The sequence below is a fragment of the Antedon bifida genome, chromosome 2 (assembly GCF_963402885.1).
Source record: "Antedon bifida chromosome 2, ecAntBifi1.1, whole genome shotgun sequence".
NCBI classification, from domain to species: domain Eukaryota; kingdom Metazoa; phylum Echinodermata; class Crinoidea; order Comatulida; family Antedonidae; genus Antedon; species Antedon bifida.
Window position 1 is genome coordinate 4,584 of NC_136227.1, and position 16,423 is coordinate 21,006.

General features: G+C 31.7%; 1 protein-coding gene across 2 annotated transcripts; it reads right to left on the reverse strand.

Moving 5' to 3' along the window:
* Positions 1-1,393: 1,393 nt before the first annotated feature.
* Positions 1,394-16,123, reverse strand: LOC144835032 (synaptic vesicle 2-related protein-like). Of its 2 annotated transcripts, none has more exons than XM_078690043.1 (16): positions 16,054-16,123; positions 14,571-14,710; positions 13,794-13,879; positions 13,245-13,415; positions 8,277-8,401; positions 7,056-7,119; positions 6,624-6,749; positions 6,391-6,522; positions 5,527-5,603; positions 4,972-5,048; positions 4,478-4,579; positions 4,052-4,163; positions 3,798-3,879; positions 3,148-3,237; positions 2,724-2,837; positions 1,394-2,538 (listed from the first exon to the last, which is right to left on the reverse strand). In XM_078690043.1, the coding sequence occupies exons 1-16, from the start codon at positions 16,080-16,082 to the stop codon at positions 2,467-2,469; spliced, it is 1,599 nt and encodes a 532-aa protein (XP_078546169.1). In that variant the 5' UTR covers positions 16,083-16,123; the 3' UTR covers positions 1,394-2,466. The 2 variants fall into 2 exon arrangements, with proteins under 2 accessions (XP_078546169.1, XP_078546168.1); XM_078690042.1 differs by lacking the exon at positions 8,277-8,401 and adding an exon at positions 10,558-10,682.
* Between the last annotated feature and the right edge of the window lie 300 nt (positions 16,124-16,423).

Consider the following 16,423-nt stretch of genomic DNA (forward strand, 5'->3'; position numbering starts at 1 on the left):
ATAAATGTAAAAAGTAAATTTAATAACAATCTTTGACAAACAATTCTTTCTTTTATAATCCAAACCCACAAAAAAAAACCACAAAAAAAACCCAACCAATTCTCAAACAATGATACAGTATCCCTATTCCCCACACACTTTATACAATTCCCCAAATTTTCCAATCCTTCCAGACAAAATATCAACAATCTTCTTATTGTCAAATAAATCCCCGAAACCCCCCTTTCAAATGCAATAATATCACAAGATGAATAATTAAACAATAATAAATGTCCACAATATTATCGTTCCTTCTTGCCTTCTCTCCTATGCTGACACAATAACAAATTAGAAAGATAAAAGTTACAACGATTCTGCAACTAAACAACTCCCACGCCTCTGCTCCCGTTCTGCTTGTATTATCAATTATAATTCTTCCCAAACTGCAACTATTTTCTGACATATAAATAAATCAAATATATAGTTAAAATGTTTCTTGATGTCGTTCTGCACTGCAATCCGCTCCCCGACCAATTATTTCTTTCTCCTTTTCCACGTAAAATAATATCAGTATCAATCAAGTTACTCTTCAATATTTCCAAACAATTCTTTAAATGCAACAACTTCTGCTGTTTTCAACAGTTATTTCTTCAATTAGACAGTTATTACGTATTAAAATCTGTTTTTAAAAATATTTGTGACTGTCCCTTTAATTGAATTTGAATAAGGAACTAGGAACTGTATTTAATATTACATCTACTGCATCATATAACAACACAAACAACAAAAATATTGATTAGAAAAACTCAGATGGAGCAAATAGTGCCGGTTTAAATTTTTTTAAAACATCGAATCATTTCTCCTAATAAAAGAATTAGTTAATGAACTTAATTACCGGAATGAGAATATGTCAATAAAATAAAGAAAAGTGTGAATAGAAAGAACTTGAATATAATTGTACGTTTTTAATATAGGGCTAATTTTTATCCTTTGGTAAAGAGGTGTTGTAAAAAAACTGCTTTTATTAAAGAAATTCGTATTTTCGTATCTATTAAAAATAGGCCTATCCTTTTCCATCGTATATCTTCCGCTTACGACTCTTCCGCTTACGTAAAGTTGACTCCAAGTCAACTTTACGTAAGAATCGTTAATAACGCAACGCAAGTGATCGCAAGCAATAAAATCCCGGTTTCCTGTAAATTCGCGATAAATCGACGTATCAGACGGAGATTCGATACCCCGGTTTCCTGTCGATCGTTGCGTTACGTCTATTTTTCTTGCGTTTACGTCGATTTCACCAAAATATTGTCGTAAGCGGTTTCCTGTCAAATGTTGGTTTCAAAAACTGACTCTTACGTCGACAGGAAACCAGCCTTAAGACGGAGAAGTAAACACAAATATAGATGATAATGATTAATGGGATATTTATTGTGAAAAGTCCCGTGAGCACGGATCACGGCAAAATATACCTATTGCCCTCACCTAATCGGGCGATATTGGCGAAACTTTTAAGATTCAAACTTTTATTTTCAAAATGTAATAATTTGTCTTCCTCAAGGCAACAATAGCAGTAAATAAATATTGCGTGAACATCTAGTCCGTGATAGAGCCTCTCACATTCAACAATCTAATGAGATTCTGCAAATACACCTTATCAACTCAAACTAAAAGAAGCGCTACATAACACTCTGTATTTAGTGTAGTCAGACTGTGTAATATTACACTCTGTATTTAGTGTAGTCAGACTGTGTAATATTACACTCTGTATTTAGTGTAGTCAGACTGTGTAATATTACACGCTTTCCCAAAACATCATGTTTATAACCGTCGTTCAATAAAGATGCGATTCAAACTTATTATTTATTTTGTAGTCATTGCTTATTAACATTTAAATACAGTAATATTTAACTAAGTTTATAACTCCTTTGCTATGGTAATGTGATAATCAATGCCCTTAGATATGAGAAAATACAATATCAAGAAGTGATAAAATACAGTAACAATTATATGTAAGCCTATCAAATTGTTTGTTAAATTGTACATCATGGAACTCAATACATTATACTTTAAATAAAACTGTGTTTCAATACAATATTGTGTGTATATGCATGTGGCAGGGCATTTACTCGAGGAAAAAAATAAACGCCACGACGGGCATTTATTCGAGGAAAGAAATCAACGCCACGACGGGCATTTATTCGAGGGGGTGTTTTTCCAAACAATGTTCTATTTGTGGAAGGGGAGCGGGATTTGTGTGACTTATTTTAAGATGGTCATTTATTCAAATAAATACGGTAATATATATATATATAACTACTGTATATACAATCAATACATAATATATATTAATATTTTATAGAAATATACATCTTTTCATTTAAAATCAAACATAGAACATCATACTTTCCAACAGATGAACCAAAAACTTGATATTTATTACTGTTGTTCTATGCCTTTATTTAAATTAATATATAGGCGATGTGTATACTATGTAGTATGCTTTGGAGAAGTAGGATCTTCTAACTCCACTCCTTGGCCCGTTTTACTAGCTACAGCATTCTGTAAGTAAAGCGTACAGTGCTTTATTTATTTTATACATTGTTATTTTAAGGATTGCACAACGAAAAATAAATGCATTAGTTCCATTAAGTAGTGTTTTGTAAGCATCATGTATAAAATGCATTACAGCTTGAATCTATTAGTCAACATTATTACTATTATTCTCAATAATGATTTATACATACCACCATCTCTCTTCCTTTAGTTTCAATTGGTAGAAGTAAGCATGCAAAACCAGCTAAGATAGTTGTACCAGCATAAATACTTAAAGTTATATGAGCAGAATAACCCAAAAGGACCTGTAAACAAAAGAAACAAACTATAAAACACAAGACATGACATTGTACAAACAAATAAAAATATATATCAAACATCATAAAATATATCAGTTTATTTTGAATTAACATAAGAGTTATGGGTATGTCCTGCAGTGAATTCAAGCGCAAAAAAACTGCAGGAGTGAGATTTACATCTCATTCTCCATCCAACTGTATTTAGAATCTAGTCAGCAGCAGATGACTGTATAATAACTTAGTTTGCTTTGTATATTCACCATTAATAAGTTGAAACATAGAGTACATTAAAAAATAAATATTGTAGGGGACTCACCTGCGATACAAAGGGGGATATAATTGCTCCCAGCCTTGAAATTCCACTACACGCCCCTAAACCAATTGCACGTACAGATGTCGGATACACCTACAAGTAACAACAATGCCAAACATCATCATGATTGTGGTATATAAACTTATCTACTAAAATGAATTGCACAGCTTTGACCTTTTGTTGCATAGTGCCCACGGACGATTTGACCCATTTAATATTGTCGACATTGCAATGATATAGGCCACTGCATTTTAATAATAATAATAATATAAATTCTTCGATAACGGTTTAATGTTTGTTTTTTTTATTTTCAAGAGACTGTGGAGGTAGTACTACTAGGAATAATGATGCAAACAAATTACGCCCTCTGTTTAATCGGCATAAATAACGTAAGTTTTCTAAATAATAGTATGTATATAAATAATATAAAATTATGACTTTTAGTAATTCATTTTACATATCACATTATTATTGGAAATATCAATAAAATATGTTATTAAATGTTCAAACACCTTTAAAAACTCCACAAAATATGTATATTAATTATTTGTTTGGTCTAAAGTGGGCCGAATCGTTCTGCCAAAGGTGGGATAAATTGTCTTGTCAGGGGTGCATCGTTGTGGATTAATGTACTGTATGAATCAAAACATTACCTCTGGTGTGTAGACATAAGTGGCTTGAAAAGAACCCACAATAAATGCTCTTGCACAAAATAAGAATATAGTCAAAATTGTTCTGCATTAAAAAGAAAATGAGATATATTATTATTACATTTCTTCTTTTTATCAAAATACAAATTAACATTACTGTTCAATAAAATACATCGGAAAATTGTTTTGGAAATGCTTAATAACTTGTATGATATTCATGTTATAGATATTATGGGGGCAAATAAAGTAAAACTAACCTTGTAGTACATATAAGTACAAGTAAGGTGAATATTGCAAAACAGAAAAATAATAAACTCATTGTTTTCTTTCTTCCAATTAGATCAATCAATAATATAGTAAGTAGAATTCCTGAAAACAAATTTATTGAAAATTGTATTTGACATTAAATTATCAAAAAGTCTGTAGCCAGGGGGTACGTAGGGTTCAAACCCCTTTTTCTGATGTGCCCTTTTTTTCTGATGTGCCCTTTTTTCTGATGTGCCCTTTTTTCTGATGCCCCCTTTTTTCTGATGTGCCCTTTTCAAACAAGGAGCTAGTATAATAGGTCAAATGTACAAGGATGTCTAAAATTACCACCTAGTTATTCAGTAGCTGAAACCCCATCCAGCCCTTTTGGCCCCCGCTAGTTGTCCCCCTGTGTCTCCCTAGATATAAGGACATACCAGGAAATTCTGCTAACGTTGTCCATAGAAGATCAACATAATCATCTGTATCAAGAGTTGTACATTCTGCTTCACATCTTAAATCAACATCAGATACACTAGCTAAAAATTATAAAATATCATCTAGATAATAAATTATATCATGGCGTGTATAGCAAGCATGTGCAAAATTTACTAAATATCAATTATTATTTTTAACTTATTGTAATAAAAGGAAATGACATACCAAATGTCATTTTAAGCATAAGCAACAGAAAAGTAATATATTACAACCACACCACGATCATAATCATATAAAATTATGACAAGTATCATTGTTTATGGACAGAGTATGTGGGATTATTTTAATTGACTAAAAAGCAAGTGCAATTATTTTTACTTGACAAGTGGAATGAAATTAAAACTGAGTTTATTCCATCCATTCTAAGGTACAATATAAAGGTACAGCACAGTAATGCAAAAGAGAAAAAAAAAAGAAAAACGCTATTACTTACCAGCACATTCCTCACCAGATGCAAATAGTTCGGTTGTTAAAAGTACAATTCCATAGTAACTGAATGCATTGGCAAACCTGTGAATATGCAAACACAATACTATAGACAGCATGAATTTCAGGTTAACTGGTTAAATATCCAATATTTAGTTATTACAGTACTGTTAATTTATTAGTATGTAAACACTAATACTATATTATTTCATAAAACATCCACGTACAACTAATCATAAAAACAAGTTTTTATTTCAATCTTCTATCAACTAAAAGTTGTGGTAAGTCATGTCTCGGGAGATAGGCTGCTACATCAATACTTCTATGAATGGATGGCTAGTTGGTGACAAGAACGCTAGTTGATCATACCCAGTACTGTTTTGATTTGAAACCACCTTATGACGATACCGGTACGTAGGATAACATTCAAGCAATAAATAAATTGTTGCTTATTTGTTACCACACTGGCAATTATTTCAGTACAGTTGGTCCTAACTAACCATAAATACTGAAGTAACTTTCTTCTTTCTTTCCTTCTTATTTTTATATTAAGGAGACTTACCATATGAAAAGGAGAAGACCGGTTGTAATAGCAACTTCTTTGTTTTTAACTAAATCCATATATCTGCCCCTTTTTTCCTAAAACAAAACAAACCAATTAAAATGTTTTAAAATATTTAATAATCGATTCAATTTAAATTACGCTTTTCACAATAACAGTCTTAGCTTCTATCTCTTTTGAGGGTTCCTTTGTGTCAAATTCAGCAAAGAGTGATGTACATTATCCTCACTTTGATTTACTACACTAGCACTTAATGTCTTACCCGAACTCGGTCACAAACTAAATCTGCCAAAAATACTTGGTTAAACTCAAACACCCATCTTAAAGATTACATGGTCTTAGAAAACTACCTTATTCTAATTTAACATTAAATAACAAAATACAGTATTGCATAAGATTTCAACCATTCTTATTATCAACATCTAAATCATAACTCAACATTATCAAGCAAATTATTTACTGACACTCCATCCATCTTCAGTGTTCCAAAAGGCATTGGCTTTTTGTTATCAACATCCAAATCAACACTCATAACTCAACCTTATCAAGCAAATTATTTACTGACACTCCATCCATCTTCAGTGTTCCAAAAGGCATTGGCTTTTTGTTATCAACATCCAAATCAACACTCATAACTCAACATTATCAAGCAAATTATTTACCGACACTCCATCTATCTTCAGTGTTACAAGAGGCATTGGCTTGTTGTTATCAACATCCAAATCAACACTCATAACTCATCATTATCAAGCAAATTATTTACTGACACTCCATCTATCTTCAGTGTTACAAGAGGCATTGGCTTGTTGTTATCAACATCCAAATCAACACTCATAACTCATCATTATCAAGCAAATTATTTACCGACACTCCATCTATCTTCAGTGTTCCAAGAGGCATTGGCTTGTTGTTGTCAATTGCTATTTTATTTATGACAGCCTCAGCTTTTTTAGGCTGACCACAAGCTACATAATACCTGGCACTTTCTGGAAGCCACTATGAAATAAACAAGATTAATCAATTCTAGTTCATGGTTAAAAATTGTAGATCAATCTACAGTAGGCAATGACAATGTATAAAAATAATGAAGAACTTACAGCACAACAAATAATAAATAAAAGAACAGGAGCTGCCGAGAATGCCAATAGATACCGCCATCCCAAAGTTGGCATTACAATCAAAGCAATCACTACCTCCAAACAAGCTCCAACTGCCCAAAACGTCTGGAAAAAAAAACGATATTTCATTTAAATACAAATTATTATATATTCCTATTTCTGCTTTTTAATCTGCTTAGTATATTTACGATCAATTTTGTGTCTTAAGGCTTTTATTGTATAATAATCCAATAACCATGTGTGAAGTCTGTAACACAAATGTTATACCCAAGAATGCAAATTGGTAGTTGTCTACATCAGACAGCAAACAACATCAAACAGTCAAGAACTATTCCAAATGCTGTCTAAATATCATAGCTGTACTAACTACATTTATCTGTCAATTTTGGGAGAAGTTAAAGTATGTAATACCTCAATGAAAACTAGACATCTGCCCCTGAATTCAGCTGGCAGAAATTCAGCATAAAGCGTTACACTAAAAATGAAGAAAAAAACATTAATAAAGTTATATCTATACTACTTTCTGTTCAGGTGGCCAAACATTGGTCTTTGTTTGGCCCAGGAGCCCGGCTACATAATTGGCCGACATTCAGTAGATAATTGAATGGAGTCTTGTATCCATCTAAATTACTTACAATTACATATTTAAACACTGTAATAAAAACCCAAAGTTTGCTAGATATTGGGGTTATGTGATACAGAGAAAGATTTACGCGAGTTTACTTCAATATAGTACCAAACCATATAACACCAAATACCACAAACTACTGTACTACCAGTATTAAACAAACAACAAAGAAAACTAAATTTATGAACATGTCACTGGGTGATGACAAGTTAATAAAGTAGTTAAAAACGTCAAAATGTGTATGTAGAAATTGGGTGTAGTATTCTACAATAAGTGCGCTCTGAATGTGTTCAAATACTGCTGAATTTAGAGTTATTAGTCATATAACCAGTGTGATTACTGCACCAAATTGGGTGTAGTATTCTACAAATAAGTGCGCTCTGAATGTGTTCAAATACTGCTGAATTTAGGGTTATTAGTCATATAACCAGTGTGATTACTGCACCAAATTGGGTGTAGTATTCTACAAATAAGTACGCCCTGAATGTGTTCAAATACTGCTGAATTTAGGGTTATTAGTCATATAACCAGTGTGATTACTGCACCAAATTGGGTGTAGTATTCTACAAATAAGTACGCCCTGAATGTGTTCAAATACTGCTGAATTTAGGGTTATTAGTCATATAACCATGATTACTGCACAAAATTTAAATGAAAGTAAGAGTTTCATCAATAACATTATCATAATTTGGGATAAAATCAAACATATATACAAGTATGCAGGATGAACCATGAGAAGAAAATCCAATTTTTTTAAATCCAGATGGTCATACATGTATGACATTGCAACATAGTCAACATAAAATAATGAAAATGAAAAGTAGGTTTCCCACTATCTATAAAAATGCTGATTAGAGCAAAAAATTAAAATGTAAAAAAATAAAAGTTTAAATATATTTTAAATAATAATCAAACCAAAACCCCAACAATTATTGCGTTTTACCTGGTCTACAATTAACTACTGACCCATATTTTATTTTTAGGACAACATTATGACAACTTACGCTTGTGGGGCGCCCCCTATGCCAAAACCTGCTAGGCCTCGCATAGTTAGAAGCCATCCATACACAGGGGAAAATGTGCTTAATAAACCAAAGTAGAATGTCCACCAGGCCGACAGGATTAAACCCTGGTAAGGTTAAAATAAGTACTCATTAGAATAAAAGTATTGGATATTAAACCCTGGTAAGGTTAAAATAAGTACTCATTACAATAAGATTATTGGATCAGTCTGTTTACAACAGATATATTAGTTTTTCATAAGACTTCTTCTTCCTATTTTGAGAGACTTTAAAAAGTGTTATTAGCTTTGGCTATGATGTAGTCCAATAAATGAGCTGATCCAGCAGTGCAGTGTAGGCTCTTCTAAATGGCTCATAGCTGCTTTCTACTGCTGTTCGTAGGCTTAAACTCCTCTAAATGGCTCATAGCTGCTTTCTAATGCTGTTTCTACATAATCATTGATGTGGAAAAATAAACGTGGTGAATATTAAGGTTGAAAAGAAAGGTAATCTTCCGTAACATATTTAAGTAAAGATAACAAATCATAAAATGCTTAAGATGGTATTTTGGACATGTGCAATAGCCATAAACCGTAATAACACTGTATAAAATGTAGTTTTTTAAACATTAGGAAACTGGTATATGTCATTTAAACTTAAAGATATTTTAGTGAACAATATCTCTATTACATATCATTTCTATGTACCAAATCCTAATCATTTATTTACTCATGCTAGAGTTTCACTCCCTCATTATCACCATGTTACTTTACCTAATAACTACTACAGAGACACACACAATACTGTAAAAATATCTTAACAACTGGTAACCACAGAAAACTTGTCCACACCCAGTATGAAACACAGTTTGGACATTACCATATTATTTCTCTTTGCTCCATGTTAATATGCATGCATTAATGCAATTTAAATTGGTCCCATCTCACCTTAAGGGATTGCACACAAAAAAAGGAACCAATATTTGTTTCCATATGTAGAAAAGCAATAAATTAATATTTATTTGATAGTACAGTATAGTATTATTATAGTAAACTGTACATGTTGTTAATGGTTGGTTGGTGTTAATTATGTCAACATTCACTATTTTCCACAACTTACAATATAATTCACAGCACAATCTATATATAAATTTAAGTACAGAGACTTTTACCATGGAAGGTGTGTGTGTTAGTATAGGTTTCAATCTACTGTATTAAATATACTACAGTAGGAATGTAAATAGGTGTACAGTAGTCTTGTGCCACGTGGATACAGAAGTAGGAGTGGACTTCTTTTCGAAAAGAAGCCCATCTCCAAAAGAAGAGCTCCCCACCCCCTCCACCCTTCCATGGTTCACAAAAGTGATCTTGAAAAGAAGCCCCTCGAAAAGAAAAGCATCCCCCAACCCCCCTCCAAAATGAAGCCCCCATGTTCATGTTATATAAATATTATAACAAAATTATTAATTTCCAAATGGTACTTTGATTGCATCTTGTATTCTTCTTCTTGTCTGCTTCCTTGGCACATGTATACAATTGACAGGGAATGTCTCAAAAATCATATTATTGTAGTACAGTAGCAATTCACAAATTACAGCATTTCGAAAAGAAGCCCAGTTTACAAAAGTAATCTCGAAAGAAGCCTATCTCAAAAAGAAGCCCATATTGAAAAGAAGTCCACCCAAGAGTCCCCCATGAGCTTCTTTTCGAGATTTAACAGTATATATTATATAGCAGAGAATTAAATTTAATTGTATCACTTAGTCACAGGGATTAATGTGTTGGGGTACTGTACAGTATTTTTCTGCTTAATTTCAAAAGATAATATTTATTGATTTAATTCAAAGTTTTTATCCCAAAACTATATGATTTATGATTAGGACTCATAATCTTAATAATTCAAAGATAATAAATCATCATTTTTAAAGTAGCCCAGACTAATAAAGAAATTGTAGCGCCAACATTGTAGTATTATGCTCTTTACATGCACCATACTCATGTTTGTTAGGGTTAGGGTTAGGGCAACATTGTAGTATTATGCTCTTTACATGCACCATACTCATGTTTGTTATTATTTAGTTCCTATACCTTTACGGTTGATGTTTTACATTCAAGGTGTTATTAAAAGGTTGTTATTGTTATAGTCTTATTAACCGAATCTCATTGAAGATAACTGTTTGCTGAATTGACAGTGTGCATCTTAAATTGATTAATGTGTGTGGATTTACTATTTTTGAGATATTCTTATAAATCTGAGCACTTTATCAAAAAGATTAAAAACTTACGCTTGAGGTGCTCCTCCAATCCCAAAACCAACAAGTCCTCTTAAAATGAGTAACCAAATAAAAATGGGACAAAAACAGCTAAGAACACCATAGTAAAAAATCCATATGGAACACGCTATTAACCCCTATAAAATAACCAAATGGTACATGCATAATTTAGGTTAACAAATACTAATTTCATACTACAAACTTTATATCTATAATAAAGCACACACACCAAAAGATTCCCTTGCAATAATTATTACTATACAGAATTTAATAAACAATAATTAGTATAAGTTAATATCAAATAATAATAATATGATGAAATGATAAACATGTCAGACAATGTTAGTTAACAAAATGGGTTGCATACAGTACACCATGAACAAATCCATTTACATTATATTTAATTCATACTCTCATATCATACAAAACATCGCATGCAAAATCATAAAAATCATCTATCCTAATTAAATTTGATTATAAGCAACAACACTTGTGCATTTTAAATATTCACAATTTGAAAATTGGAAAGAGTTTATATTGTAAGAAACGCATACATTTGCAATTGACCTTTTGTTAATATAAACCGACACGCTTCAATGAGAATAGAATCTCGCATCCAAAATTAGCAGACAGATTTTAAACAGAATACAAAATTTCATCAAGTTATTGCATATTACTATACTATCAAGTACAATTTTCAAAGTAAAAACTAATAAATAATTAATACAATTGATTGATAAATAAATTTACATTATCAAATATAATTTCTAATCATCCTAATGTACTGTACATTGTGTACTGAAATGATATTCACTATGTAGCAGGAGACACTATCAACATCATAATGAGCACAGATAATTATTCATGATGGAAGAAGATAGTCAGTGTGCACCTTAAAGTCTATTAGAGCAATATGCTCAATGAGACACCTAACAGTTGTTACCAAATGAGCTTTTTATGATTATTGCCAAACGAGATCTACTAATACTTAATAATTATTCATTATTTTTTATTTATTTCCAATTGTGGTTTTAGATTAGTATAGCTAAAGTATATTTATTTAATAAATTTCAGTTAGTAAAACCAATTAGGCCATATAGGTCCATGGTAAAACAATGGAATGTAAACATTGTAAAATGTAATTCAGGGCTTTGTGAGTACATGAATGTTAAATGCTACTCCTTTGTTTGCCAAAACTAATTTATTGTTTGTTATTTATATGGATCATGGATGTAGATCAACATTTGATACTAAAGTGATATATTATTTATATAGCCTATATTAATATGTCAACGTCAAAATGTAATTTACATTAAACATAAAATCCAGCGAATTCTTGACTATTTCAGTTTCAATATCATAAAATGTACTTAAAATACAAAGTCATTGTTCATTAACATCACTCAATCTATAATAAGGCATATCCTGATAGATTAAAATACCAGTGCTTATCCTAACCCACCTGCACATATCCACTGTTTTTAGTAAAAATATTTGTTATTAATTCAAACTAATTGACCATGGAGTAACAATGCACTCTACATACTAAATTCAATACATAAATTATGTTAAGTATATAATCTGTTTTCTGACTTGTAACACAAGCTACAGTATTTTTCAATTGCATAATGAAGTGAGAAACAATTTAACTATTCACAAAATAACCATAATTTTTAATTATTGAGAGATCAGGCTAAATATAGTTATAATGAATTGTAATCATTAATGTCAAAGGTCATGGTAAATTTCCACCAAGATTACATCAATATAAGGGTGAAGGTGAGCTTTATAATAATATAGTATGAGACAGTCCAATTAAAAATAATAACAAAACAATAAATTTTAATCAGTCGGGTTTACATTAAATGAAGTGATAGATGGTAATGGTGAATCATTGTGCATTCTTGAGTTGATTGTTGGTGAACAAATTATTAACTTAAAAACTTAAATACTTTTTTCTTACCAGCATTACTAGCATTTAATAATGAAATCTAATATCCTACACATACATGCTGTGATATTACACAGTACATCAATTAACTTTTTTTTTATTTATAAATCTGCTTGTGAATGATGATTATAGTATCTTTCCATATTTCACATTATGGTAGATTTAACTTGTATGCTATTTACAGTGTGTGTATGTGCTATAATCAATAATAACAGCTTGTGTAATAACAACTGGATTCCACATCAAGTGCTTTAACAATGGTGAGGATTTGATTAACATATCAATATACAGATGTCTGGATGAGCTATTATTAAGCTGACGTTCAAGTACGTACAATGAAGGCTTTCATAATCTGTTTGATATCTCATCTTCATTTATTTTAATAAATAATTCAATTTAATTCTTTCTTTTATTTTATGTTCTTATGTTATTCTTCATTTTTATTTAGCAACGTGCAACAATGTAATGCATGCAACAATATAAAATAATGAAAATACTGTATAAACAACATTTAATCAAAAACATGTTAAATGTAAAATTAGAAACAAGAATTAGAAAATACAACTTTATATCAAGACTATTAATCATGAATACAAAAGAAATAACAATAATATAGGCTAAGTTAAGCAATTATGAATCAGTGACAATAATAGCATTAAAATGTATTACAAAAAATAACAATAGAATTAGTATAAAGATACCTCTTTTAATATAAATAATAATAAAATAGTAAGTTAATACAACATACCACTTTTCGTCCGTATTTATCGCAGATTTTCCCCCACAGTGTTGAACTTAAGAGCATTCCAATGAAGACCACAGTTGTTATCATTGCTTCCTCAACGCGACTTAAATTCCAGACGCAGCGTAATTCTGGTGATAAAATGCTCAATATCATCATTTCCATTGCATCTGCCATCTGGAAAAAAACAAGACAAATTTAAAAGTAAAGTATTGTTTGTTGCCAGTGTGTACTTAGTAACTAACTAATAACTACCTAAAAATGTCCAACTACCCCCTGATGGGTTTGTGAACACACTTTGAAATATTACTGAGGAAATGAATGAAGATAGATAACAGTATAGTATAACGTGCTGAAGAAATGTTGAACTTTTGAATTTAAACATTCTACGTTAACAAAATAATAAACAGAATTAATTCACATTCATTCATAGTGATGTCAATTAATTATCTTTATTTACTTTTTTTTCAGCTTTTTTTGTGATACCACACCATTGAGATATGTTCACTATAATATATCTATGCCTACAGTCAGTAAAGTTGTCAACAATCTTACCCAGCAAAGTCCTGTGAGTCCAGATAATTTGAGTTGAAACAAACCGAATCCAATGTTCTCAACAGCTTCATCCACTGTGAAATGATCTTAATTAAAATTTAAAAATGAAATTATAAATTCAGAGTGCTGGAATACTTTCATAATACAACAAAATGAAAGCTCATTTAATTTACTAGTAATTAATAATAATCAATAGTAAAATATTATTAAAATACAAAAATAGTGTTTATATTCGATACTTTTATGACTACATAGGCTCACAAGGAATCGCCCAATTATAAACTAGTAACTTTATTCAAAATCATTTAAAAACTATGCTTCAGCCCGAAAGCCACAGGTCTGCTCTAGCGCACGTACACGCTATAACTTATACGCGCTGAATAGTACGTGCTTGCAGTATAAACAATAACACCAATTAGAATTGAAACGATTGATCAGGATCAGGACAATGGCCCAGGTACTGTTCTGTATGTAATCGGGCCCATTTCAAGACGTCACCAGGCCATGTATTCCCTCTTGGGCCCACAAGGCCTACTCAATTCTCCAGTAGGCCTTTCCAAGTAATACTAATAATAGAAATACTGTCATTTCTTCCACTCAATAATAAAATTGGTCATAAAATAAAATGTGGGTACCTCTATATTATTTTATACCGTGCCGTGTACTCAGTAAAAAAAAAAATGTCAATGAGACAATTGGGTGGTTAAAAACTGTTCCTCCTTATATCGGCCTAGGCCTAAATGAGTTTTTCTCCTATAGTATATTGTACAATTATACCTTCCGACTCGCCTAGAACTCCATCTGTAGCCCCGTTTCCCATGTGTGTAGGCCTGTGAGTTCGCCTGCTGCTGGCCATGTTCACTTCGGCCTCTGCAGACGCATCTTCCTTGCTGCCACCTTGCCGAAATTTGACCACCCTAGAAAACCAAGAGGATTCCATCTTCAAATAAATATCATTGACATTGGCCAGTCAGAACGAACGAGGAATTATTTCCCAGGGCAAATGCACACATAGATAGCTAGCTTAACGATAAATTATTATTTTATCATCATTCTCGATCTATCTTCCGTCCGTTCGATCCGTCGTATTCTCCAAAACACTATCGCTCGACTCTCTCTCTCTCAATCTTTTTCCATAATAAGTTTTTGATGGCGTTTAAACTATAGAGGGCGTTATGTCAAAATGTGTGAATGTCAATTTTTTTCCAAGTAAAATAGATGAATTGACATATTATAATATTTCTCTGGACCACTCATAAATTTGAAGTTAAATGATCCTTTATATATCTTTTTATTTCCTTTTTTATCAAACATATATATATATAATATGTACATAGTTCAATTTTGTAAAGAAAACTAAAATGACACTTTTTCTTTCTTTTATGATCAGGAATTTGATTAATCATGGGAATTCCTCAGCTGAGATTTAACCATAGACCTATATGTCCATGATTTAACATGGACATATGTGTCCATGATTTAACATGGACCTATAGGTCCACGATTTACCCATGGAGCTATATGTTATGTCCATGATTCAAACCATGGACCTATATGTTATGTCCATGATTTAACCATGGACCTATAATTGGGTCCATGATTAACCATGGACATATAATTGGGTCCATGATTTAACCATGGACCTAATTGAGTCCATGATTTAACATGGACCTATAGGTCCACGATTTACCCATGGACCTATAATTGGGTCCATGATTTAACCATGGACCTCCATGATTTAACCAGGAGTGGGTAACAACTCCCTGGTTTAATGGCGGTATGATTTGTCTCCCAGAAAAAATGGAAATGAATACAAAAGCCCAATAAAAAAGAAGCCCACCCAAGAGTCCTAAAAAAGAAGCCCATGGATAGGTTTATTAGGACCACCGCTATCTAGAGGATCAACCATGGAGGTATCTATTTTTATACCTCCATGGATCAACTAACTTTTATTTTTTAACTGCAAGTTAAAAATGCTACATTGTATGTATGTCCGATCATTGCATTCGTCGGGTTATTTTTTTAAAGACAATTCAAAGCTTTTAAAACAAAGTTATTTTCATCAAATAGAAAAAAAAATAGGGCCGATTTCATTGGATTGGGATGTTAAATTATTATTGTATATGAATTGAATTGACAACAAGCAACCGTGAAATACCCCAATTGAAACTCAAGGTGTCGGAACCTTGTTATGGACCTGATATGTGCGGCAATCAGGTTTTCCATGCATAACTACGTACGAGTACAAAAACATACTTACGGAAACGAATTTATGTTCGAAGAAGCCATGTTGGTGCTGTTGTCGACTCACGTTGTTGTTCCGTTTTAACTCTGTTCGTAAAAGAATTGTGACTACCATATATTATTTATATACCGTATTACCATCACAAAAGAATCATTGTTCCGGATCGACAATAGTTAGAATTGAAGAAATAAAAGTAGAAATAGAATCGGAGTGCAGTACAATATAATGTGGTGATAATAGAGCATGGAGACCTTATTTCGAAATTTCGGTAGAAAATTTCTGACAATAAACACCCACAAATGCGTCTTAATTTATCATAAAATACTGAGAGGTAAAATGCTGGCCATCGGAGCTGGAATTACGCGATACAGGAATTCGTAGTTTA